At 38.2% G+C, this 23,841-nt stretch overlaps 1 protein-coding gene and 1 long non-coding RNA gene across 3 annotated transcripts in view; one reads left to right on the top strand and one right to left on the bottom strand.

The window, feature by feature from the left end:
- LOC138831951 (uncharacterized) overlaps positions 1–23,841 on the top strand; it is a 651,402-nt gene that overhangs the window by 84,906 nt on the left and 542,655 nt on the right. The window lies entirely within an intron of this gene.
- The window catches only part of Cdh20 (cadherin 20), a 182,521-nt gene that overhangs the window by 11,747 nt on the left and 146,933 nt on the right, over positions 1–23,841 (bottom strand). For both annotated transcript variants that reach the window (XM_070029017.1, XM_070029018.1), the window contains exons 3-9: positions 20,721–21,015; positions 20,078–20,197; positions 17,303–17,470; positions 14,134–14,321; positions 11,117–11,370; positions 3,723–3,859; positions 792–913 (exon numbers count right to left, since the gene is read on the bottom strand). In XM_070029017.1, the coding sequence (XP_069885118.1) occupies positions 792–913; positions 3,723–3,859; positions 11,117–11,370; positions 14,134–14,321; positions 17,303–17,470; positions 20,078–20,197; positions 20,721–21,015 (1,284 nt within the window). The remainder of the gene's footprint in view (positions 1–791; positions 914–3,722; positions 3,860–11,116; positions 11,371–14,133; positions 14,322–17,302; positions 17,471–20,077; positions 20,198–20,720; positions 21,016–23,841) is intronic.

Genomic DNA, 23,841 nt, shown 5'->3' on the forward strand with positions numbered 1-23,841 from the left:
ACATGGATTTCTTGGGCTGTGAAGTTTGCACTGAAACCTTTGTGCTGATACTGGGGTTTGAATTCAAGGCCTGCGTGCTGTCCCTTAACTTCTTCGTTCACAGCTGGGGCTCTACTACTTGAGCCATAGCTTCACTCCTGGCTTTTTTGGTGGTTAACTGGAGATAAGAATCTTGTACTTCCTGCCTGGGCTTTAAGCTGGTATCTTCAGATCTCAGCCTGTAGAGTAGCTAGGATTATAGCTATGAGACACCAGCATCTGGCTTCATGGTAGCTTTTCTTAGCTGCATAATATTTTAGTTCTATGTAGATTAGAAATTTAATAGATGTGGAAGAAGAATTATCCTGAGCTTGAAAAAAAACATTTAGGAACTTAATAGACTGTTGTACCAAACTTCAAGAGTCAATGAATGAAACGAGTTTAAATCATAATTATTGTTGGACACTTCATTTTCTCCAGGCACTAGAAATCACTTTTGCTTTGAGTATAGATGTATTGTGTCAATCTTTGGGGAATCGAGGGAGTTAAGGTGAGATATGGTTGAGTTTCAAGTTGGATGGATACCTCATACAGGATACACTGTGAATCATCCCACCATTAAAATACTGGTTAGATTATAAAATGTGATGTAAGCTCCAAAGAGTTGTCTTGACAAGCTATTGAAATGTGATATAAAGAAATTAGGGGGCTGGTTTAGAAACTTACTTTCTTGAGTACAAATGTCCTCAGTAGTGTGGTTGGCCATCTGATTTGTTTCTGGCTCCTTAATGCCCAGGCCCAGGCCTCCTTACCTGTCCAGCTTTGGCATTCTCACAGACGAAAGCTTCGTAGAATCTGGGGAACTCTGGAGCATTGTCATTCACATCTAAGACTTTGATTGTTACAGAAACACTTCCCACCTGGGAGGGATTGTCTAGAGAGAATTGAAAGAAAACCAGAAGTGAGAGTTCAGTAATGCAAAAAAGCAGCAATTTGCTAAAAGTAGGTACTTGTCTGGTCAGTCTGGTTTGTAAAGGAATGGAAATGGCAGCACAGGCATAGATGTGTGCATTGCCTGGTAGAGTGTAGCCAGAAAGAGATGTGTGCTGGGGTATATTTGATATCAGGAATGTGAAGAGTGGGAGAGACTGAGGGGAAGCAAGTATCACAAAACAAGTCTTAAAAAGATTTTGACTCGCCGGGCGCTGGTGGCTCACGCCTGTAATCCTAGCTACTCAGGAGGCTGAGATCTGAGGATCGCGGTTCAAAGCCAGCCCGGGCAGGAGAGACCGTGAGACTCCTATCTCCAATAAAACCACCAGAAAACCGGAAGTGGCGCAGTAGCTCAAGTGGTAGAGCGCTCGCCTTGAGCTGAAGAGCTAAGGGACAACACCCAGGCCCAGAGTTCAAGCCCCACGACCGACAAAAAAAAAAAAAAAAAAAAAAAAAAAGATTTTGACTCTTGTTGGCTCACACATTCAGTTCTAGAATTAAAGGTAAGTCAGTTCTGTGTTCTGGGCTTTAAAACCACCCATTTCTATAATTGGATGTATGCTGTGTGTAACTACTTGGCTTTATTCCTGTAGAATAATCAGTTCTTTAAGTTACGTTGGAAAAAAGGTCTCAAGTTATTCACTGGAATAGAGATAACACTGCACAGTTATTTCTGCTTAGGGGCTGAAAGGACATTACAGGATCATATGCACACTAAATCTGTATCTTTGGCTAGGGTGGAAGCTATAAACACTCATGAGGAAATGGGTCTTTTTTGATCTGTGTCTTTTCCTTGGCATTACCACACAAGGATAGCATCATATCTTTAGTGGTGCCCCTCCTATCTTTTACCATGTGATTACCAACCCAAGGATAAAACATGTTACAAGAAACAGAAATTTTCTTAGTAAGTAATCCCATAATACATTGTTCTTGTGATTAAGCTTTTCTTTTCTTTCTCAAAAGTATCTCATTTCTACAGTATTGTACCCTAAAATGCTGGTACTCCTTGGTTACCAGAAAACACTGATATAATTAAAATTTATGTTTTCATTATAACATGATTATTTATAGGCAGAATAATGAAATTTTTGAAAAAACAAGATTATGATCTATAATCCTATCATAGATACCGATAGTATATTTAACTTAAATGTGTAAAACATATGTAGCGAAACATATGCACAGAAATTGCAGGTAAGCAAAATAAAATGGATTTAGAATAATTTTAAGCCAAAATTATTGCCCTTGAATAATTAAAAGCATGAAAATATTATATTCTCATTTTAATGTAGGTTGTATCATAATTTACTTAGTCAAATCCATGGATCAGAGATTTAGTAATTCCTATTTTTTTCCTATTTAAAATACAGAGAAATGTCTACTACTCAAATAGGGCCATTGGGTCTGGCTGGCTCCATCTTTGCCACATGGTGGATGGTAGGATCTGGTATCTTGTCTTCATGGTGGGGGAAGGTGAAGCCCTCCCTCCTCTCCCACCTCCCAAGTGATAGGTCTGAATCCCTGGAGGCAGGAGTGGGCACTTGGCTGATAGGTTACTAAAGCTGTCAGTCCAGTGCCTGGGACTGGGAGCTTCCTGTGACCCTGCATCCTGACCTGGCCCTATTTAGGCCTGCACCAGCTCAGGTGCCAGGAGGCCATGCCACATGTCTCTGTGTTTGTGTTCTCTTTCTCCTGACTCCTGTCTCCTGGCTGTTCTCCAGTCACCATGGCATCCCACTTCAGCTCTCCATTGGAGCTGAATTGGATATTTGGTATTGTTTTTGTTCTTTCTTTCCTCTCTGGCCTTCAGGCTCAGTTTCTTAACAGTGTTAAGTATATTTGCTGACTGCTGGTCTTTGAGACAGGAGTCCACCACATAGTCACTAGCCTTTTAATAAACACTCCAACAAAATGTGGCTTCTCCATTGTCTCACAACACTACAGTGGAAAATTTATTATACAAATCTTTGCTGAAATTGGAAGTGGCGCTGTGGCTCAAGCGGTAGAGCGCTTGCCTTGAGCTGAAAAGCCCAGGGACAGTGCTCAGGCCCAGAGTTCAAGCCCCACAACTGACCAAAAAAGCCCACAAAAAAACAAAAAAACAAATCTTTGCTGAAATCGATAGCTGTATTCATGAGACTATCTGAGGAAAAGAGTAACTAGTTAAAAAAAACTTAGTACATTGACAAATTGCCCTCCTAAGTAGCTGTGCCCAATTATATTTCTAGTAGATAATGAACTTGTGTTTTCATGAGTCTTTACCATTAGTATTATATTTTTTTTAAAAAAACATAGTATATAGTCTATTTTTTCCAGTGATGGTGACAAACCTAGGACCTTGTGTATGTTAGGCAAATAAAAAGATAGTGATATTGATTTTTTCATCCACTAATACAATTTTGTACTACTATTTGTGCATTTGTAATCTTGTTGAGGATTGAAAATGTAGAATTCTTAGGAACCCTTTCTTTTCCCTGTAGGTATTTTTGGGTGTAAAATGATATCTTTTTCTGTTTTGCATGCTTTGTGTGCAAGCTTTGTTTGCAACATTATACATCCAATAGATACTTAATACAAATAATTAAATACTTAATGCAAATACTTAACAAGTAGTGAAGGCATTCACTTACTTGCATAAAACATGATTCAATTTTTCCCCTTATATATATATTTTGTTATAAGTTTCAGAAACTTCCACTTTTGACACTTTCTGTCATATATGAAGACTAGTGCATTATGTTACTTACTCATTTCCATAGCAAGGACAGTGATATTATGCCAAGAATATTCTTCACGGTCTAAGGGTCTTGCAGTCATCAGGGCACCTGTTGTAATATCAACATAGAAAAATCTCCCAGGGTCACTGCTTCTGTCAATGGAATACCTGCAAAAACATGAATATGTTCATCATTTGCGTTTGGCTAAATATAGGACAGCACATTACTAGCGATAACTGAGTGTATACCATGTGAAACAAGGCTTGAGCAGGTTGACTGGTGAATACCTAAAAGACTATGGTTTTATCTAGTTCAAAAACCAAACTAAAACAAAACAAAAAGCCCAAATTAAAAACTTATTACTGCTTTTATTTTTCTCTTTTAAGAAGGAAGGAAGCACAGGAAGGAACTTCCTGAACAGAGTCCCAGGGTCACAACAAATTGGAGAGAGACTCGACAAATGGGACTACCTTAAAATAAAAAGCTTCTGCATAGATAAATCTATCGCAACCAAGCTAGAAAGACAACCAACTAATTGGGAAAAAATATTTACCAGCAATATATTAGACAAGGGGTTAACATCCAGCATATACAGGGAACTCAAGAAACTAATCCCTCCCAAACCTAACAAACCAATTACTAAATGGGCAAGGGAACTAAAGAGGGACTTTTCAGATGAAGAAATAAAAATGGCAAAGAAACACATGAGGAAATGTTCATCATCCCTGGTGGTGAAGCAAATGCAAATAAAGACAACCCTGAGATATCACCTTACCCCAGTCAGAATGTCCCACATCCATAAATCAGCCAACGACAAATGCTGGAGGGGATGTGGAGAAAGAGGAACCCTATTACACTGCTGGTGGGAATGTACACTTATACAACCACTTTGGAAAGCAGTCTGGAGGGTCCTTAGAAAGCTAAAGATTGACCTCCCTTACGACCCAGTCATACCACTTCTAGGCATCTACCCTGAACAACAGGAACCAATATACAAGGACACATGCACCTCCATGTTTATTGCAGCACTGTTCACAGTAGCTAGGATATGGAAACAACCCGGATGCCCAACCACAGATGAATGGATCCAAAAATTGTGGTAACTATACACAATGGAATATTATGCAGCCATTAGAAATGACAAAATAATGGCATTTGCAGGGAAATGGATGGAGCTAGAAGAAATCATGTTGAGCGAGGTAAGCCAAGAGCAAAGAGACAAACGGTACATGGTCTCCCTGATAAGTGGATGTTAAATCCAAAATGTTAGGTGATATGACAAAATTAACAGGACTTAAGAAACAAAGAACTTACACTCATCTGGTTGAACCACTACTAAATATCCCTATGCTGCTGATCACATGTATGGTGTATATGTGTACACCGTTATATGTTATAGACTATGATAAAAACAATTTGCTCCAGGAAAGTTAGAATGAGCTTGTGACTTTAAATGAGCATCATTATTCCAGAATACTGTGAAATTTGGGAGATTATGTAATCACTTAATCACAATTTTAAAAAAAAGAACCTCAGGGAAGGTAGGGAGGGAAGGGATAGTAGGGGGAAAACAATGGAGGGGGTAACAATGCTCAATAGGAAGTGTACTCATTACCTTACTCATGTAACTGTAACCCTCTGTATAGTATCTTTACAATAAAAATTTAAAAAAAGAAGGAAGGAAGGGAAGGAAAGAAGGCAGGCAAGAAGAAAGAAAAGCAGAAGGCAGGAAGGAAGGAGGGAAGAAAGGACGAACTAAACAGGATGCCAAGAATTAGGTCAGCTTTAATCTATTTAAAAGATCAATTATACAATTTTAAAACTTAAAACAGTATCTTAGAGTTTTGAGATATCTTAAATATCAACCTCTACAAGTAGTCATCATTCATCATATGTGTCAAATGTAAATCTGAACTAAAAAAGAAAAAGGAAATGGTATAGTTTAGTAGTTCCAGTTCTTGTAATTAGTATCACTTATGGGGAGAGAAAGCCTTTTGCAATAACATACTCATGATTTGATTACAGAAAATTATAATAATGCAATTCACTAGTGAAGATTCCTTTTAAAAATGCTTTAAAAAGTCTTTAGTACAGCAATTCATTTTATAAGTATAATACATCCTGGTCAGTGTCACCCCTTCATCATTCTTCCCCATCTTTCTAACCCTACCTATGCCCTCAAGTTACGAGGTGTCATTTCTAGTGAAGATTCTTTAGAATACTTTCAGCAGGCTGGACCTCACCTTTTAAAATTGCTCACTGTAAGTCTGAAGTTTGTGTATTTATGGGGTACAGCTTGCTGGAAAATGTCATGTAAACTATGTTGGTATTAGGGTATAATAAACACATTCCATAATAAATGTGGCCTTTTCTGTTGAAGCAATGAACCTCATCTGTTGTTTCTACTTTCTATGTGTTTTTTTTTTTCTCAACCAACATGCATCTTTGTGTAGGAAAGAAGAATGTTTATAGGCTCCTATGCAAGATAATTTCAGCTTTTCAAGAGATTAAAGTTTATTTTGGTGGTGTATATGTCCTTTGAGACTTTTGTTAATGCGGTACTGGGTAAGGTCTGCAATTCCAGTAGAATCTGATTTGGCAATCTGATTTCTTTGCGTTTTGCTCCCCTATATTATCTCACTTGTTCACCATATTGTGAGATTCAGTAAGAATGGAGGGAGGGTCCTTTAAAACCATAGCAAATGTCACAGATGGTATGGGAAATGGAGTGATAGAAATGACAAAGCAACAGGAACCCAGATTGCACTGTGTGGTGGACACAGCAGGAGCCTGCTGCAGGAAGCCTCCCTCATTAAGTGCAATCCCTCTCCAATTTCCCAAACTAGACCTGTGCTGAGGGAATAATGGCTTTCATTTCTCTGAATGGGGCACTGGGCCAATTTCCAGAAGGCAGAGGAGTAAATTAAAGGTATAGATACATATGGAGAATAAGGAAATTGGGACACACTAATGAATTTTGTAGCTACTTTTCCTTTCTCAAACCACCATATTCTAGCTGACATTCAGCAGAATAGTATAAACCACACATGCAGAACGGCCTGAAGGAAACAGTAGCTGGTGTTTGTTGGGCTCCCTGCTTGTTTGCTTGGGTGAGGACATTGTCATGAGCAGGCTTGTTAAATCCACATGCCCTAGGATAGCATAGGAGGGCAGGCTGTTTCCACACCAGCAGAAGCCTATTTCATTTGCCAGTGGTTCAGCATCTTGCTTGCCAGACATTTTTTGATTTTATTAAAAATTCAAGGGATTTAAGCACTGTAATTTTTCATATACACGTAAACTAAATCTGGAGATATCATTCTGAGGTTTATCAGTAAAAGACAGCCAGCTTAAAGTTGGCAAGCACACAATAAACTACAAAAGTCCTAATAATCTTTTTAAAGATTATTTAAAGAGATAATAAATGTCCTAATAACTTTTTTTTTTTTTTTTTTGCCAATCCTGAGGCCTGAACTCTGGGCCTGGGCACTGTTCCTGAGCTGCTTTTGTCTCAAGGCTAGCACTCTACCACTTGAGCCACAGCACCACTTCTGGCTTTTTCTGTTTATATGGTACTGAGGAATCAAAGCCAGGGCTTCATGCATGCTAGGCAAGCCACCACTAAGCTATATTCCCAGCCCCCTAATAATCTTAAAAATGTTAAGTGGTCTTTACTCCATACTATTATAATACAGGTAATACCTTTTGGTGATTTCACATAGATTTTTCTTCTATAATATGTGTCACTTATTCTTTATAACAAAAGTACAGAAGATGAATTAGCTATACAACATTTACAAGTTACCTTAAATGTAACTCATTAAAAAAAAAGCATAACCTGAACAATTTAGGGAAAGATAACAGAGTATGCAATCCAAAATGGGCTTATTAAATAATGGCTGGAGATTTTACTTTTAGATGCTTTTCCTTCTGAGAATCAGAATCCTTTGATCCTCTGCCTTTGGTCCAGGCCCATTCTGTGTTGAGGTAGGACGAGACAGAGGCAGGTACCTTATATCTTGTATAAGATGTATCAGGTATATTTGACAAATGAACTCCATGCTTTTTTTAATCAAGGGAAGTGGATAGTTATGATAGTCTGCCTTGATCTTTGTACCTGAGCTCTTGTCAGTCTAGTCTTCTTCTTGCCAGATTCTCTTTTGAGAGGAGAAAAATGAGGCTTGTAGAGGTCAAACTAGTTGTTCAAGATCACAGTGCTATTCAAGGAATAAAGCCTTCAAGTTTGGCTTCAGGTTCTGGCACCTGACTAGCAGACTATGGTCCCATTTTCCATATGCATGGTCAGATTCTCTAGGGAAACAAAACTTAATCTTCAAAGTAAAGAGTCCTGCCTCAGAATATCCCAGTAGATCCTTCCTTTTGCCTCTGGCCTATTTTCTTGTGGATTTATCCTGTCTGGGTTCTATTAGACTAGCCTGGCACTCCCTTTTTCACTTCTCTCATACCAACTGATGGTTTTTAAGTGGCCTAGAAGTAGCAGTTTCTATTTGCCCAGACAGGTTCCTTCATTTTGTCTATTTGATGTTTCCATATGTTTGTAGTAGATCTAGAACCACTAGTATTTTTCTTTAGTTCAGTTTTGAGATAATAATGACTTTAGTCCTGAATACTAGCCATAAACTCTATGGCTGGGTTGTGTGTGTGTGTGTGTGTGTGCGTGCGTGCGTGTGTGCGTGCGTGCGTGCGTGTCCTGTGATGAGTCTCTTTTTCTCATTTATTATTCAGTGTTGTGATCCTAACAAGACTTTTTTTCCTATGTCAACACAGAAGGGGCCAGCATTAAAATCTAGAAAGAAGAAATGGAAATGTGCACATTTTAGAAATGTGACTATTTTAGAAATGGGCACTAAGTCTTTAGAGCTTCTGGTTTATTTCATTATATTTATAAAGTTTTATCCTCTAAAGTTGTTCTTTGATATGCATAGACTAAGTAATACAAATTATGACCATAGTAAAACATATCCTTAGTTTTCTGAAATGCAAATTAGCCATAGAATCTGCTTCTTTTGTTGTGATTGTTTTGGGGATAGTAAGGTTACTTCCCATTCTGTTTTATGTTTAATAACCTTAAGGTTGAAGTATTACTTTAAAAATTTTAAAATATTTTTCAATTTATTTGTACATCAACATCCTTTAAAATTCTGAGTTGACACATCTTTATAATATGAGGAGTTTTTTTTTCTGGTTAGTAGTGGGGCTTAAACTCCGGGCTTGGGTGCTGTCCCTGAGCTCTGTTGCTCAAGGCTAGCACTCTACCACTTAGAGCCACAGCAATACTTTTAGATTTTCAGTAGTTAATTGGAGATAAGAGTATCATGGGGACTTTTCTGCCTTGGCTGGCTTTGAACCACAATCCTCGGATCTCAGCCTCCCAAGTAGCTAGGATTACAGGTTAGCCACTGGTGCCCAGCATATGAAGGGTTTTGTTGTATTTTTCCATACATGCACATAGTGTACTTGGAAAAATTCACCCCCTTCGCCATACTCCTATTCCTCAACTTCTTTGACATATTACATTTATGAAGTTGGTAACTAGAAAGATTAGTTGTCTTTAAAAAAGAAGCCAGAAAAATTCAAATAAATTGTTTTAGCCATTTTTAAGACATGAACATGTAACATGTTTACTTCTTGTTTAGAAAAAAAACAGATTTCCTTCAGTAATTATCTGTAGAGAACTGCAAAAATACATTTTCATTAAGTACAAAGCAGCCAGGTGATGAAAGTAGCCAGGTAACAAAAAAGCCAATTGATAGATTGAAGTGTATTTAAAAATGTGTTATCTGTGCTATAGCCCCAGATTCATTTTACTGTGTGGCTTTCAACAACAAATGTGACAGATGGCCTCAAATGGCCTTGGATTCCTGATCTTTTGTGTCAGGCTTCAGAGGCTTGGCATTTGGTCTGAAGGCTGAGGTGTCAACCTGTCCACCAGCTGTTAAACTTTGGTTCCAGCGTTGATGGCAAATGGCCACAGTTATCAGAACAGCTCTTTCCTTTTGAGGATCTTGGTTGGACTCTAATTTCAAAATATACCATGGAGAAGTAGATATATGGCATTACAATTTAGAGCACTTTCTGAACAGTTTACAGGGTACCGCAACCATTGACATCAGGAATAGCTTTTAGGTACTCTTTCTGCAGTGATAGAAATAGCATACATATGTAGCGTATGCTATTTCCTCAGTTTTAAAATGATCAATTAGTAGTACAAAGGGTTTCATTTTTCACATTTACATTTATATATATAATGCCTCATGATCAGTCTCCCCCTCTGTCATTTTGTCTCTCTCCGCCCCCCCCCCCGCTTCCATATCAGTTTCAGCACATTTTCTTGTTCCGCTTTTCATGCATCTATATATTTGAACACATTTGACCTCTTTTTCTTTCTCCATTTCTTGCTCCATCACCGATTTGTACTTGCACCCCAGACAAGACATCTTTCAACTTCCTAATCTTCATTTTCGTTCATGTGCGTACTAATTATTCACTGTGTTGGTAATTAGTCACAGTGGTAAATCGTATATTCCTGTACTGTACTTCAGTCAGATACGATCCTGTATATGTTCATATATATATTTATATTTAAAATTTTAAAAACGTCAAAAGGTTCATAGTGGTTGAGGGAATGTGTAGTAATCACTTGCTTTTGTTTTGTTTTTTTATTGTGCCAGTCCTTGGGCTTGAACTCAGAGGCTGGGTACTATGCCTCAGCTTTTTTTGCTCAGGGCTAGCACTCTACTACTTGAACCATAGCTCCACTTCTGGCTTATTGGTAGTTAACTGGCAATAAGAGTCTCACGGACTTCCTTACCTGGGCTGGCTTTGAACTGCAATCTTCAAATTTCAGCCTCCTGAGTAGCTAGGTGTAAGCCACTGGCACCTGGCTGTGGTCCCTTATATTCACCTCTGTGACAATGGTTTTTGTTGTTGTTTTTTTTAAAATATTTTTAACATTGTGCATCTGATTATTCTTTATCTGAATTGGCAGATCTCCACTGGGGTAATATTTGCAATACCTCTCCAGGACATTTGGCAATATCTGGAGACATTGTAGATTGTTAGAACTCAGGGGCTATGATTGGCATTTAGTGGGTGAAGGTAGAGATACTGCTGTATATTGGTTAGTACACAGGGCTGCCTCCCACAACAACTGTTACACAACCCTAGATATCAGTGGAACCATGACTGAGAACTTAGGGCATGTGAGTATACCAAATGGAAGTGAGTTGTAAACATAATGATATTTCATTTCCAGATATCTTTACAAAGCATGTTATTTAAGCAACAACAACAGAAAGACGCTTATCCAGAGATGAGATAGAAGGGAAAAGTGCTAGAAAATTGCATACAAGAGAAAGAACTATTCCAGGATATAAGAAAAAAGATGAAATCTGTGGAAAAACCTGATTGAGTTGTTGGTCACATCTGGGTCCTTGGCAGAAATGATTTGTATGGTTGTTCCAATTGCTACATCCTCAGGTACTTCCACAAAATAAAAGCCAGGTTCAAACACTGGGGGTTCGTCCACATCCTCCACGCTGATGTGCACTGTTGTTGTGTCCTGAAATGGGCCCAGGTTCAGAAAACGCATCTCTAGGTGAGGATTGGCTCCTTCCACTTTTAAGGTATAGCTTTTCTTGCTTTCGAAACTCAGGGGCTAAAAAGTAATGACAGAAAAATTTTGATTAGCCACTAGTAGATGTTCAATATTGATCACTAGTAGGAAGACCTCCAAATTAAATGAAATGATGGAAAAGGCATAAAAATAAAAATGAGGAAATAATTTCTCCTTCTACAGTAAAGGTTTTGATTTCAGTTTCACCCTGGGTAAGGAAGATAAGGAAGATTTGAGAACTTCTGAGGTAGTTAAGGAAGTCAGTGGGATGGTAAAACCATTTTATTCCAGGCAAGCATGGCTTTAACTTGTCTACTAAATAAGCGGCATGGTCTTGAGAGGTTCCTAGGAACCTTCTCTGCCCTGACTCAGGTTTTGCTTGGCGCACTACTCAGTTTTAAAATGGATGGCTTCTCCTCTCCTCCCCGCCACCCCTTCTCTCCTTGGTATAAACTAGTACATTTTCATTCTTAATAGCATCTTGAAGAATAAAACCTTTTGTCTTAACAACTTTTCTTTCTTTCTTTCTTTTTTCCTTTCCTTTTCTTTTTTTGCAAGTCCTGGGGCTTGAACTCAGGGCTTGGGCACTGTCCCTGAGTTTCTTTTGCTCAAGGCTAGTACTCTACCACTTGAACCACAGGCACCACTTCTGGCTTTTCTGAGGAATCAAACCTAGGGCTTCATGCATGATAGGCAAACACTCTACCACTAAGGCACATTCTCAGCCCACAACTTTTCTTTTTTTAGACTGGAATTCTGGTGTCATGTTGCAGAAACTTTTTGCCAAATTGGAATAAAAAAGATTGTCTCCTATGTTTCCTTCTACAAATACTAAAGTTTTAGTTTTGACTTAAGCATATGATCCACTTTAAGTTTATTTCTGTGAGGTATAATTGAAGTTTTTTTTTTTTTTTGCATATGGCATCCAGTTGTTCTAGCACCATCTGTTGAGAAGACTAGAGTGAGTTTTTAATTATTGTTGACATTTCTTTTTAAAATAAGTTACTTCATGATTTTCAAACTATCTAAGATTATTGTTTCTCTCACAGCTACCTTTAGAATGAAAGAAAATACTGCCCCAGTATCCTCAGTTTAAAGTTACCCAACCTTGATGCAAGTTTAACATTAGCTTCTTACTTTCCTAAACATATAACTATCTCTACATTCAGAAGGGTTTATTTAAATGTTGTAACAAACCCAAGTTCCAGTTTCAAGAAATTTCCTAGAGTTGGAACATTCAAAAATGAAAAATGATTGGATTCCTAAAAATGAAGTCATAAAATTACAGTTCAAAGTGGTAATGTGGATTTAGTTATTAATTATTTTAATTGAGAATTTAAAATCCTCTTAGATTTGGTAGATTTTACAATTTTGTTCTTATGATCACTTAATAGGAAAATAGGGTCCCCAAAATTGCTTATTGTATGCTGGAAGATGGAAGGCAAGCTGACATCTAGCAATTGACACAATATCATGTTCCTACAGAATAAAGCGCATTCTGAAAATTGTAATTTCAAGCATTGAAGAGACTAGCAATCAATCGATTGATTGCTTAAAAGCCAAAAAGACACTCAAGGTAGTAGGTAGTTATAATGTGGTTTTATGAAGACTGAGTCTATCAATTCGACTTAATTTTTCTTCTTGAAAAATTTTCTTTTTAGACAAATAATAGGCCTAAAGGAAATAAATCAAAAGCAAAATTTTGTTTCAATTTTATATGACACTGTTAATGATAAAGTAGGAATAATGTGTGTGAATCATACATCTGAGTGAATGTTGTTCTAGAATTATGGATTAAACCGTCAAAAGCTTCAAAATATTTGTTACATTATGTGACTGGTCTGTATGCCCAACTTATTGACTTCTTTCATAATCCTACTTTCTAACAGCTTCTAAATTCAGAAAACAAATCAAAATGATCCTAAAATTGATACATATTTTGATTGAACATGGATATAATTTTGATAAAGACAGTGGGAGATAGTGTTCTGTACTTTGGGTTTTTACCCCTAAGTAATGGAGCAGTTTCTTAAATTTTAATATTAATAGATTTTTCAAGAAATGAATTGCTTGTAATAAGGGCTAAAGTATACTGTGAAATTTAACATAGATTGTTATTATTTTTCTATGACTTAGAATTATGTTAAGATACAAAATATAATTTAACTATTGAGTATACTTAAAATTTCTTTTCTGATTAATTTTTGAATGGAATTTTTGCATTCAAGAATTAAGTAATTAAAAACTTTGAGCATCTGTAGTTACTAATTAAAGTTAACAATGAATTATTGTTTACTTGAGGTATGACATGTAGTAAAGAATGTTTTCAATCCTGTGTCATACCCCAAGTTGGTACTTTTACTTTTAGTCAACTTTCCTAATTCTATAATGTGTTATTTTCACACATACACATTTTGATCATATTGATCCATCTTTACCCTCTCCATTTGCCCAATGACTCCTTACTAAGACCCCCTCTGATAGAACCTGTATAATATTTTTGTTATTCATTTTTGTGGTTATGCTAATTGTTAAAGGAGTTTACTGTGATTTTGCACACATGCATAAAGAATATTTTACCTAATATACGTATTGTTATATCTGGCCAACCTTTCTGTAAAGTGATATGACCAGAATTAGCATGTAAGACCAAGGGATAGAGGCAAGTTTTTTACTTTTTTAATAATTGGAAATCACTTTTATCAGAGGATTTAAATCAATATATATTTTTAGTACAAAAACCCTCACTAGCATATTATATATAAAGCATCCATGAAAATGAGCTGGAAAAAGGAGTTGGACTACCTTCTTTACAGTTATGATGCCAACTTGGAAATTTGGATCTGTGTTAATATCAAAGGCATCTGCACCATCTCCATCCACAATAGTGTATTTCATCTCTGCATTGATTCCTTCATCCAAGTCCTTGGCAAACACTCTCCCCACCGTGGAACTCACTGGAGCTGATTCCAATACACTCATCTGATAATGTTCTGAGGAGAAAAACAAGAACATGCATCCTTGATAATCTGTTGCTACAAAGATAGGCCTTGTCATTATTATATCAAGTATGCTATATGTGAAAAATCTCTTCCTTGCTTCAAAAATGAAAGCTTGAGATTTTCAGACCAAAATGGAGATCCACAGAGACTGTCACTCAAGTCTTATAGGTCAGAGACTACAGTGAATGTTCAATAAGGAAAAATTAAAATTGCTTCACTATTGTATTACTCTAAGAATAGTACAAGCTACATGTGAAACTGTGTCTCATCCCAGTCATACTTCAGACTGGTGGAAAGTGTCTTGCTTCCTAAACTTTTATTATTTCCTAATGGGTGTGAATATTTCCCCAAATGTCAATTCCTTCTGTAAAAGATAGTAAAACACTGTGGTCACAAAATATGTATTTATTTAACTATATTTCAAAGGCCTTTGTTCCATGGCAAGGTCAGTGTGCTTTGTTCCCACCTCTATGATCAACCTATCTAGAGCTGATGGAGAATAGTGATCTATAAATGGAGAATAGCTACAGACAGCTAGATTCATTAGTTTTGTACATATGGTCCAATAATAAGTCCTTAGAGCTGGGACTCTCTCACTGCTTCCTGATGCTTCTTGTCTTAAAATTCCAAAAGAGATCCCACATGTTTAAGAAGCTCAGAGTTGGTAATGTTCTCCAAAAGGATAGTACATGTGACCTTTCACAAACATTTTCATGAGGGCCAGTAATGTGGGATGGATCAATTTAGTGAATTACTTACTTGTACTATTTGTGGAATGCTCTTCTTTCATGAATGTCCATAGGGACTTTGTGTATACCTGTTTTGTGTAAATGATTGAACTCACATTCTGTATTTACATAGATAAAGTAGAAGGTTTACTTGGTCTGGCTGATTCAACATGCAAGCTATTTAGCTAATCTGGCTTAGTTCTTTCTATTTGTGTGTGTGTGTGTGTGTGTGTGTGTGTGTGTGTGTGTGTGTGTGTGTGTGTGTGTGTGTGCGCGTGTGTACACATGTGCGCGCATGCATGCATGCCAGTCCTAGGACTTGAACTCAGCCTTAGCACTGTGCCTGAGCTTTTTTGCTCATGGCCTGCACTTGAGACACAGTTCTACTTCTGGCTCTTTAGTGGTTAATTAGAGATAAGAGTCTTATGGATTTTTCTCCTGGGCTGGCTTTGAACTGTTATCCTCAGATCTCAGCCTCCTGAGTAGCTAGGATAATAGGTATGAGTCACCAGTGCCTGGCTTTCTGTTTTTAGTTTTTTTTTTTTTAATCTTATTTCCTTGGCTGAGTCTTTCAACTGGAACTATATCTGCTTCTCTCAGGCATCCACTTTTTGTCATGTCTCCATTCCTGGGCCCTGATCTATAACTCTATATTTTCATGGTTTTTATTTAAAGACATGCAACCTGATTGTTATGTTGTCACTTCATATTCAAATCGGAATTTGTCTTCCTCCTTTCTGCCACTTAGTTTCATTATGCACTCTCTCTTTCTGTCAGTAGTACAATCTTTCTCCTTGTCACCCAAATTTAAAGCAATGTTGTCAACCTCAGTCAAGAAACCTAGTTTCCTTAGTCAAGAAATCTAGAGGCAGAAGTCCATGTGTCCCTTTTCTTTTCTTTTTACGGTCCTGGGGGTTGAACTCTGGGCCTGGGTGCTGCCCCTGGGTGCTCAAGGCTAGCACTCTACCACTTGAGCCACAGTGCCACTTCCAGCTTTTTCTGTGATTAATTGAAGATGAGAGTTTCATGGTCTTTTTTTTTTCCTTTAGTTTCATGGTCTTTTCATGCTTTGAGTCCACAATCCTCACATCTCAGCCTCCTTAGTAGCTAGGATTATAGGCGTGACCCACCAACACCTGGCCCTTGTTTTCTTATTTGTACCACTCTACTCCTGCCTTTCCTCAAGTCCATATCAGTTCCATTCTGAGCCTTCTGAAAGCCTCCTAGCAGCTCCCAATGTTTTCTCAGTATGCTTTGCCCAGCCAAGCCTGTACATGGCTACCAAATTAGCTCTCTGTGTATCTTTTCCTCAAAAATTATTCTGTGGCTTCACTAGAAATATAACATAGTTGAAAGAGCAGTGTTGATTTTTAGGAGTCTTTGAGCATAAAATAACATAAACAGTTTTATTTCCAGGAGCGGCAAAGGGAGAGGGAGAGCGAGAGGGAGAGACCGTTTGTGTGTTTTTGCTCATCTTCTCAGATGTTTTGTACACTGCTCTATGTCCCCATACTTAGAATTTGAGTCCTTTCCTCCCTCAGACTGCCTGTGTAACTGAAATTGGCCTTGAACTCATCCTCTTATTGTCTCCTCTCAGTGGAACAGATGTTTCTTGAAGGATCTTTTAGATTCTTTGATCCTCTGTCAAAGTCTAATCCTTCTATGAAGAATTCCTGCATCTTAGTTTATTATGAATAAAACAATCCTTATGCATTTCACAGACTGTTCCATGACACTGTTCTTAACCTGAAGGATCCATCAACTTCTTAGTTACCTGCTTAACTCACATCATTTGTGAACTGCCCAAGAGGCACACTAAATACTCTTTATAGATAGCTTTTCCGATGTATAAAATGTATACTCCTGAAGTGAGCTTTCAGCTTCATAGGAGCCTGGTTCAAGTGTCTTGTACCTACATGTATGGTACCCATTTGAAGAAGATACTTGTTATCTATCTGTGAATTGATTGGTTAAGATAATCAGATGGCCCAGTATGGTGGCACAGGTCTGTAATTTCAGTGACTCAGGAGGTAGAGACAGGAGGTTGCCAGTTTGAGGCCAACCTTGACAAAATATTCGTGGTATCTTCTCTCAAAAACAAGCCAGGAATGGTAGCTTATGTCTGTAATCACAGCTCCTTGGAAGGCAGAAGAAATTCAAGATAAACAATTTTAACACTAAGGCTGGACTTTCCTCCTGCACCCTCTGGCCTGAGCTCTGTGCTTTGGTTGGTTAGGTACTCACTCTGGGGAAAGCGGGGTGGGTTATCATTGACATCAGACAGGGTGATGTTGACTGTCGTGGTCCCAGCTAATCCTCCAAGCTGCCCTCCCATGTCCTTGGCTTGAATAATCACTTCGTAGTATTCTTTGGCTTCCCTGTCCATGTTGGTAAGTGCTGTTCTGATCACACCTGCAGGATAGAAATGACTGCTTTTCAAAAACAAAACCACAAGTCAGTTTTTTTTAACATATTCAATTTCTAGATTTCTCCATTGAGCAAGGTAAATGCCTAGAGGGTGTCAGTTGTTTCATTAAAATTGAAGCAAATAAAAACTGGGTTGAAAACAATGAATTCATACAAAGATCCCAGCTGGAAGGGCTTAGAGGCTGACTTCCTTTGGTAACATTACTGAAAGGGATCGGGAGGTGGCAGCAGTGTTTCTCTTACAGACTTGACTTGCAGACCAAGGTGATTTCAGAGGGCTGTGACTAGCCAAAGAAAACTGGGACTTGGAGTCCAGAAAACAGAGTGTCATATGTCTGCAGATCTGTGACTTTTAGGTTATTCTTTTTCAGAATTTTCTCTCCTCAGGCCCTAGAGCCCTTGTAGTATGAATGACTGCTTTAGACAAAGTCGTATTCTGCTTTTTTCTGCCTCCCCTGAACCTCTTTGTAGGGCTGGAATTCCGATTTGATTTCCTTTTGTTATTTGTTCATTCAATTTAGTTGTGTCCTGCTTGCCTCTGTGCCTCACTGAATTCTACGAGCTTGGGCATGAAATATGTTCTGTGAGGTGTGTATTTTTTACATGAATGACAGATGAGCTCCCCAGATAGTGAGCAGCAGCATAGTACCGTGAAGACAGGGGTGTAACCCAAGTTCACAAAATGTTTCATTCTGATCTTGCCTCAGAGGCACAGTGATGTGCTATCTCCTTTTTAACCCTTCAATTTATGAAAGTTGACTTCTAAACACTTCAGGTGAAGATTAAAGGCTTATTGGTTTCAAGTTTATGGCGTGACCCTTGGCTAAATAGACTTTTTGCATGAAAAAAGAAGACTGGGAAGACCTACCCATCCCACATTTATTCCTCTAATGTATAGATTGCATTTGGCAATAACATTTTGAAGTGAAATATGAAGCATTTTCTTTCGCTAAATACCTCATGGGCACAGCAATAACTAGCTTTCCATGTAGTTTTGACCTTAACACTTTAGAGGCCCTCTGGGAGCTGTCAAAATAATGTAAGGTACTTCTTAGGGTATAAAGGACCCATTACTCTCTTCTTGTCTATATTTTTTCCCTGTGGGCACTTCTTTCTCCTTCCACAGATATATTAAAGTTTTTGTTTTATAGAAATCTCTGACTATAATCTTTTTTTTCTTCCTACTAATTTACACTTCCTCACTTTCTACTTTTATGATACAATTTTCTGAATGCCTGACTACCTTTGGAACTTCTTGGTGTATGTGTGGGGAGTCTATCAGATTGCTAATAGTAGAACATATTTTTTTCCCTTTCAAATAAAGAGGTGACTTTGAGTGTTCACCTCTGTAGCTGTAAGCTTCCTTACTCAACTTTCTTCTCTTAGGTCTGCAGTCTTCCCTACGTAAAATGGGAGTAACAATACTCCTATAGGTTTTGTTACTTCACAATATTATTGGGATGTTCAAATAAAGTCTATGAAAGCATCTGAAAAGGGAGGAATCCTGGAATAAATGTAAGATAATAATGCCATAATGGTTGGGCACAGGTGGCCTATGCTTGTAATCCTAGTTACATTCAGGAAGCTGAGATCTGAGGATCGCAGTTCAAAGTCAGCGTGGGCAGGAAAGTCCGTGACACTCTTATCTCCAATTAGCTACCAAAAATCTAGAAGTGAAGCTGTGGCTCAAGTGGTAGAGCACCAACCAGCCTTGAGTGAAAAAGCTAAAGGGCAGCATACAGGTCTGAGTTCAAGCCCTAATACTGGCATGAAAGCAAACAAAATTCTGCCCAGTTCAAACATATTAAAGAAAGGCTTTCATAGATTAAAAATAAATCTTGCAGTCAAAGACCTCAGGAAAAAAATTAAAATGAAATAAAGTAGAAATTTTAAAAAACCTGCCATACTTCTATAGAGATGTCCTTTTCAGCCACATTGCTTGTTCCCCTCTCAGCTACTTTGCTGTCCTCCCTGTTGAATCTCCACACCAGGATCTGCCTGCTTAGACACATATCCTATGTGCTCCTTCCTCGCCCCTCAAAACTTCCCTGCTCAGCTGCCATTCATTCTGACCTTGTGATCTGCGTAGAACTGGGTAGTTCAGTGGAAAACTTTGGGCCACATGTTCAGAGATAGGTCTATAACCAGTGAGCTTTAACTAGCATTTTAGCTCTCCAGTTTCCTTATCTGTGAGACATGGTGACAGGCTGGATGATTTTCCTGAAGGTGCTTTCGGAGCACGTGGTTCTAGTTCTAGAGTGTGCCTAGGCAAATATGCCATCTCTTGGGTCTTCTTGTACTGTAATTATAGAAGCCTTTGCCTCTGGAAATAAATGTAGTCATATTTGGAGGGCTGGCTGGTGAGGAGCTATTTCTAGATAGGCAGAGCTTTGGCCCTGTACACTGTCTTTGCATAGTGCTGCTCTCAGCCTCAAGCCTGTGCCCCTTTGCTGTCTTAATCCTAAAATTTGTAATAGTTTGCTTAGTACACTCCCTGGAGAGTCCTTGAAAAGGAAAGTTGCTTCTGTGGTAAGTAGAGGTTTCAAAGGATAGTAGAACAAAACAAACACCGCTGATTCTTGCATCAGATACCTGTTTTGGAGTCCACAGAAAAATATGGCTGGCCCTGGAGAATGCTGTAGACCACCCGGGCACTGTTGCCATAGGTTGGGTCATCAGCATCTGTGGCTGTCACCTGGATAACAGAGGTACCTGAGGAAGAGAAGTAGTGAAAACTTATTTATGTCTAGTTGTTAAAGGCTGGATGTACTCCTGAATGGTCAGTCTTAAATCATTTACACGTGTTATCTTTACTTTCCTGGGGGAGGCCCTTTTTATCTCAAGCTTCTATAGTGCTTTTCTTGTCTTTGTTTAGTAAAGATGATCATATAGTTATTTGTGTTTAAATTCTTAGTAACTACTAAGGACAGCATAGTCTTTTGGGTCTTCTTTGCATTTAGATAATATTGAAATGTTTCTCTTTTAGAAGTATCTATCTACTAATCATCTATTTTTTAATATAATCAGAACTGGCAAACAATACAAGATTTAATATTTATTGTTGATTCCAATGTGTATGTAGCTTCCTGCCTGTTAAAGGACTTGATTGTAATTTTTGCTTCCATATTTGTCATTTGTGAACTGTTATACGCATTCTTTGTGTCTCTGTCTATACATAGGAGGATCTCTGATAGGGCAACTGCTGTTTGTGAAAATCAGTGAATCACCACCTTACCCACTGGTGACATTTCTGGCACAGTGGCGACGTAAGGTCCATCTAGGAACTTGGGCTCATTGTCATTGATGTCTTGGATTTTGATGATGAACTCTGACTCTGGCTCCATTGGCCGGCCTGTCCGCCTGTCCAGAGCTTGAGCCCTTAAAGTGTACTGAGCTCTCTCTTCTCTGTCGAGCCTCTGAATGGCATGGATGTCGCCAGTAGTGTCATCAATGGTAAATACAATGCCTGCGCCTTCTCCCGAGAGGATGTATTTGATGGATCCATCTCCCCTGTCCATATCTGAATGAAGCTGTGGGAAAACAGTCCCAGAATCTCATTATGAATATTCACAAGCACTGGCAGGAAATTGATTTTCAATATTGTACAGACTTGTAGCTTTCCTTCGCCCAGGAAAATTATTTTTACTTAAAAGTTTAAAAAGTTGCACTATGGCTGGAAGCATGGATCATGTAGTAGGTGAGCCCTGAATTTCAAACCGTAGTACTACAAAAAACAATCAACATCTATCTATAAAGTTATATGATTGTATCAAAAAGCAGGAAACAGTTTTTCTGTACCATATTCTGTATTTTGAACTTATTTAAATTTTTTTCTTCTTGAAGAATATGGAAAAATATCTCTGAAAAATATAGATCCCATGATGTGTAATTAAGAGCAAGAACTTCACCTTTCCTTAATAAATAGTAATAGACAAACCTAAGCATCCGACAATTTAAAAAAATGTTGGAAGTTAATTTTTAGGGTATTGACATTTTTATGACAATAAAGTTGGCATAAAGCTGTTGAAGTAGTTTATTAAAAAACTGGCTGAAGGTGTGGCTCAAGGCTGTGAGATCAAAATCCCAGGACTGAAAAAAAAAAAGGCTAAATATTCCAGTGTCCCTTTCAACTCTTCAGTTCTATAACCCCAGTTCTGTGATTTGATTTGGCAGGACTATACTTCTAGTTTTAGGAGTCAAATTGAATCTAACCTCTGGTTACCGTGTTTCACAGCAGGGTATCTCTGGTTTTTGTTGGACACTTTGGGTTTCTAACTGGTTAACTCATGTGCAGTGGGTGAGTTAGGAATGGCTTCCATCTGCCTAACTATATTCCTCCCAGATTCTTTAATGATGACTCTCCAAAGGAGTCCAAGACTACTCTGCTGCATTGGTAATTGAAGATAATTTGTATGGTTGCCAAAACTCTAATTTTGTGCCGTTCTGTAGGTAACATAATCTTTCTAAAGAGGTCAACAACAACAAAAATTAGTTAAATTTAGTCAGCAACACTAACTGCTGCTTCCTGTGTTGTTAGCACTTTGCATAGATCAGCAATGAAGTTCGTGAGATTCATTTATAAAACAGACAACCAGTATTGGGCTTTGAGCAAGGAGCCAAATATAACTGACCTGAACATTGGCTGTGCCATTTGTAACCTGATTATTTACTGTCTATAACCTTTAATTTCTTTATAGTATAAATTGTGGACAACATTAATACTTACTTTGGAGGGTTACTTGGATCATTAGAGATTAATGAATGTAAAGTACAGAGCACAGTGTCTTTCCCATAATAGGGACACTAGAAATGGGGTGGTTATGATGATGAGACACCTGCATAGAGCAAAGGGTATTAACATACCCAGCTCTTCACTTGGCCTCCAGGATGTAGTAGAGAAGGAAAAACAAACAGCAGGCCTTTTTTTTTGTTGTCGTTATGCAGAGTCCCATGGCTAAGGCTGCCTAGGCTGCGTAAAGCTTTGGAGGGTTCTCTTCTTTCTCTGAGGATTGCAGTTTACCCAGCTAAGAGACACCTGTAAATGTATCCCCAGAATCCGCCAGACAGGGAAGGCTTTGGATGTTGGGACTGGCTTTGAAATAATACTGGACTGGCTCCTGACCAAGTCATGCACAACAACTTTGCTGTCGAGAGGGGATCAACTTTATCTTATCTGGACAAGGGAAATGATAGAATAGTCTCCTGGAAAAAAAAAAAGACTTTTCTACTAAAATTATTCTATGGAAGTTCTCACACTTTATTATTCCATGTTCTGTTTTTTAAAAAATAATCTATACATTCTATTCATGCAGTATAAAGAGCAGGTAAAAAGGCAGAAGTGCCCAGTGCTCATGTAGAGTAGAATGACATTTCATTTAGACCTGAGCACAAAGAAATGCAAAACCATTCCCCATGGAACTTGTACTTCTTGACAGGGGATTGGAATTAGGAGGAGGAAGGAAAAGATTCTGTGATATTTCTTAAATTTTATTTATTTGTTTATTTATTGTTTGTTTGTTTTTGCCAATCCTGGGGCTTGAACTCAGGGCCTGGGCACTGTCTCTGAGCTTCTTTTGCTCAATGCTAATGCTCTATCACTTGAGCCACAATGCCATTTTCGGCTTTTTCTGAGTAGTTTATTGGAGATAAAAGTCTCATGGGCCTTCCTTCCTGGGCTGGCTTCAAACCCTGATCCTCAGATCTCAACCTCCTGAGTAGCTAGGATTACAGGCATGAGCCACAGGCCCTGGACTTGTTTCTTAAAATTTAAAAGAAGAAATGTATACCTCTTGGTAATTGTAAGACACATGGCATAGGATTTAAAATGAAGCAGGTTAACTTAGGGTATGGCAGGTTATCTAGAGGGATGAAGCTGACATAAAGTATGCACTCAAGATGGTTTGAGATGTTCTAAAAGGTTCTGTTTGTCATCTGTATTAGAAGAAATTGAGGAGCTCCAGGCAGAATTTCTTAAAGGTACAGAGCATGTGACTTTCCTCTTGTGTTGGCCTTGGCATGTAGTATGCACTGAATAAAATGTTATTGAAAGGTCAGGGCTTAAGCTTTTGTGGAACGATGCTACCTTAGTTTTAAGCATCTCTCTGGTGGCTTCAGGTTGTGCGTTTACAGGTTTACAAGGAGAGAGGAGGTAGAGGGACGAGGAGGAAGCCTCTCATGTTCAAGAGTATCAGCTGTAAAGAGGGCCAGGATCGACTTACACAGAATTGATTCCTGAGGTGTGTAATTGTATCAGTGGTTCATGACCTTCTTGGGAAACAAAATCTCCTCCAGATATTTTAACAAAAAAGTTGATTATGAAGGAATGTAAAGGAATGAGGAAACAGTGAGATGTCTGA

This window comes from Dipodomys merriami, unplaced genomic scaffold (assembly GCF_024711535.1).
Source record: "Dipodomys merriami isolate MVZ:Mamm:240054 unplaced genomic scaffold, mDipMer1.0.p SCAF_2, whole genome shotgun sequence".
NCBI lineage: Eukaryota > Metazoa > Chordata > Mammalia > Rodentia > Heteromyidae > Dipodomys > Dipodomys merriami.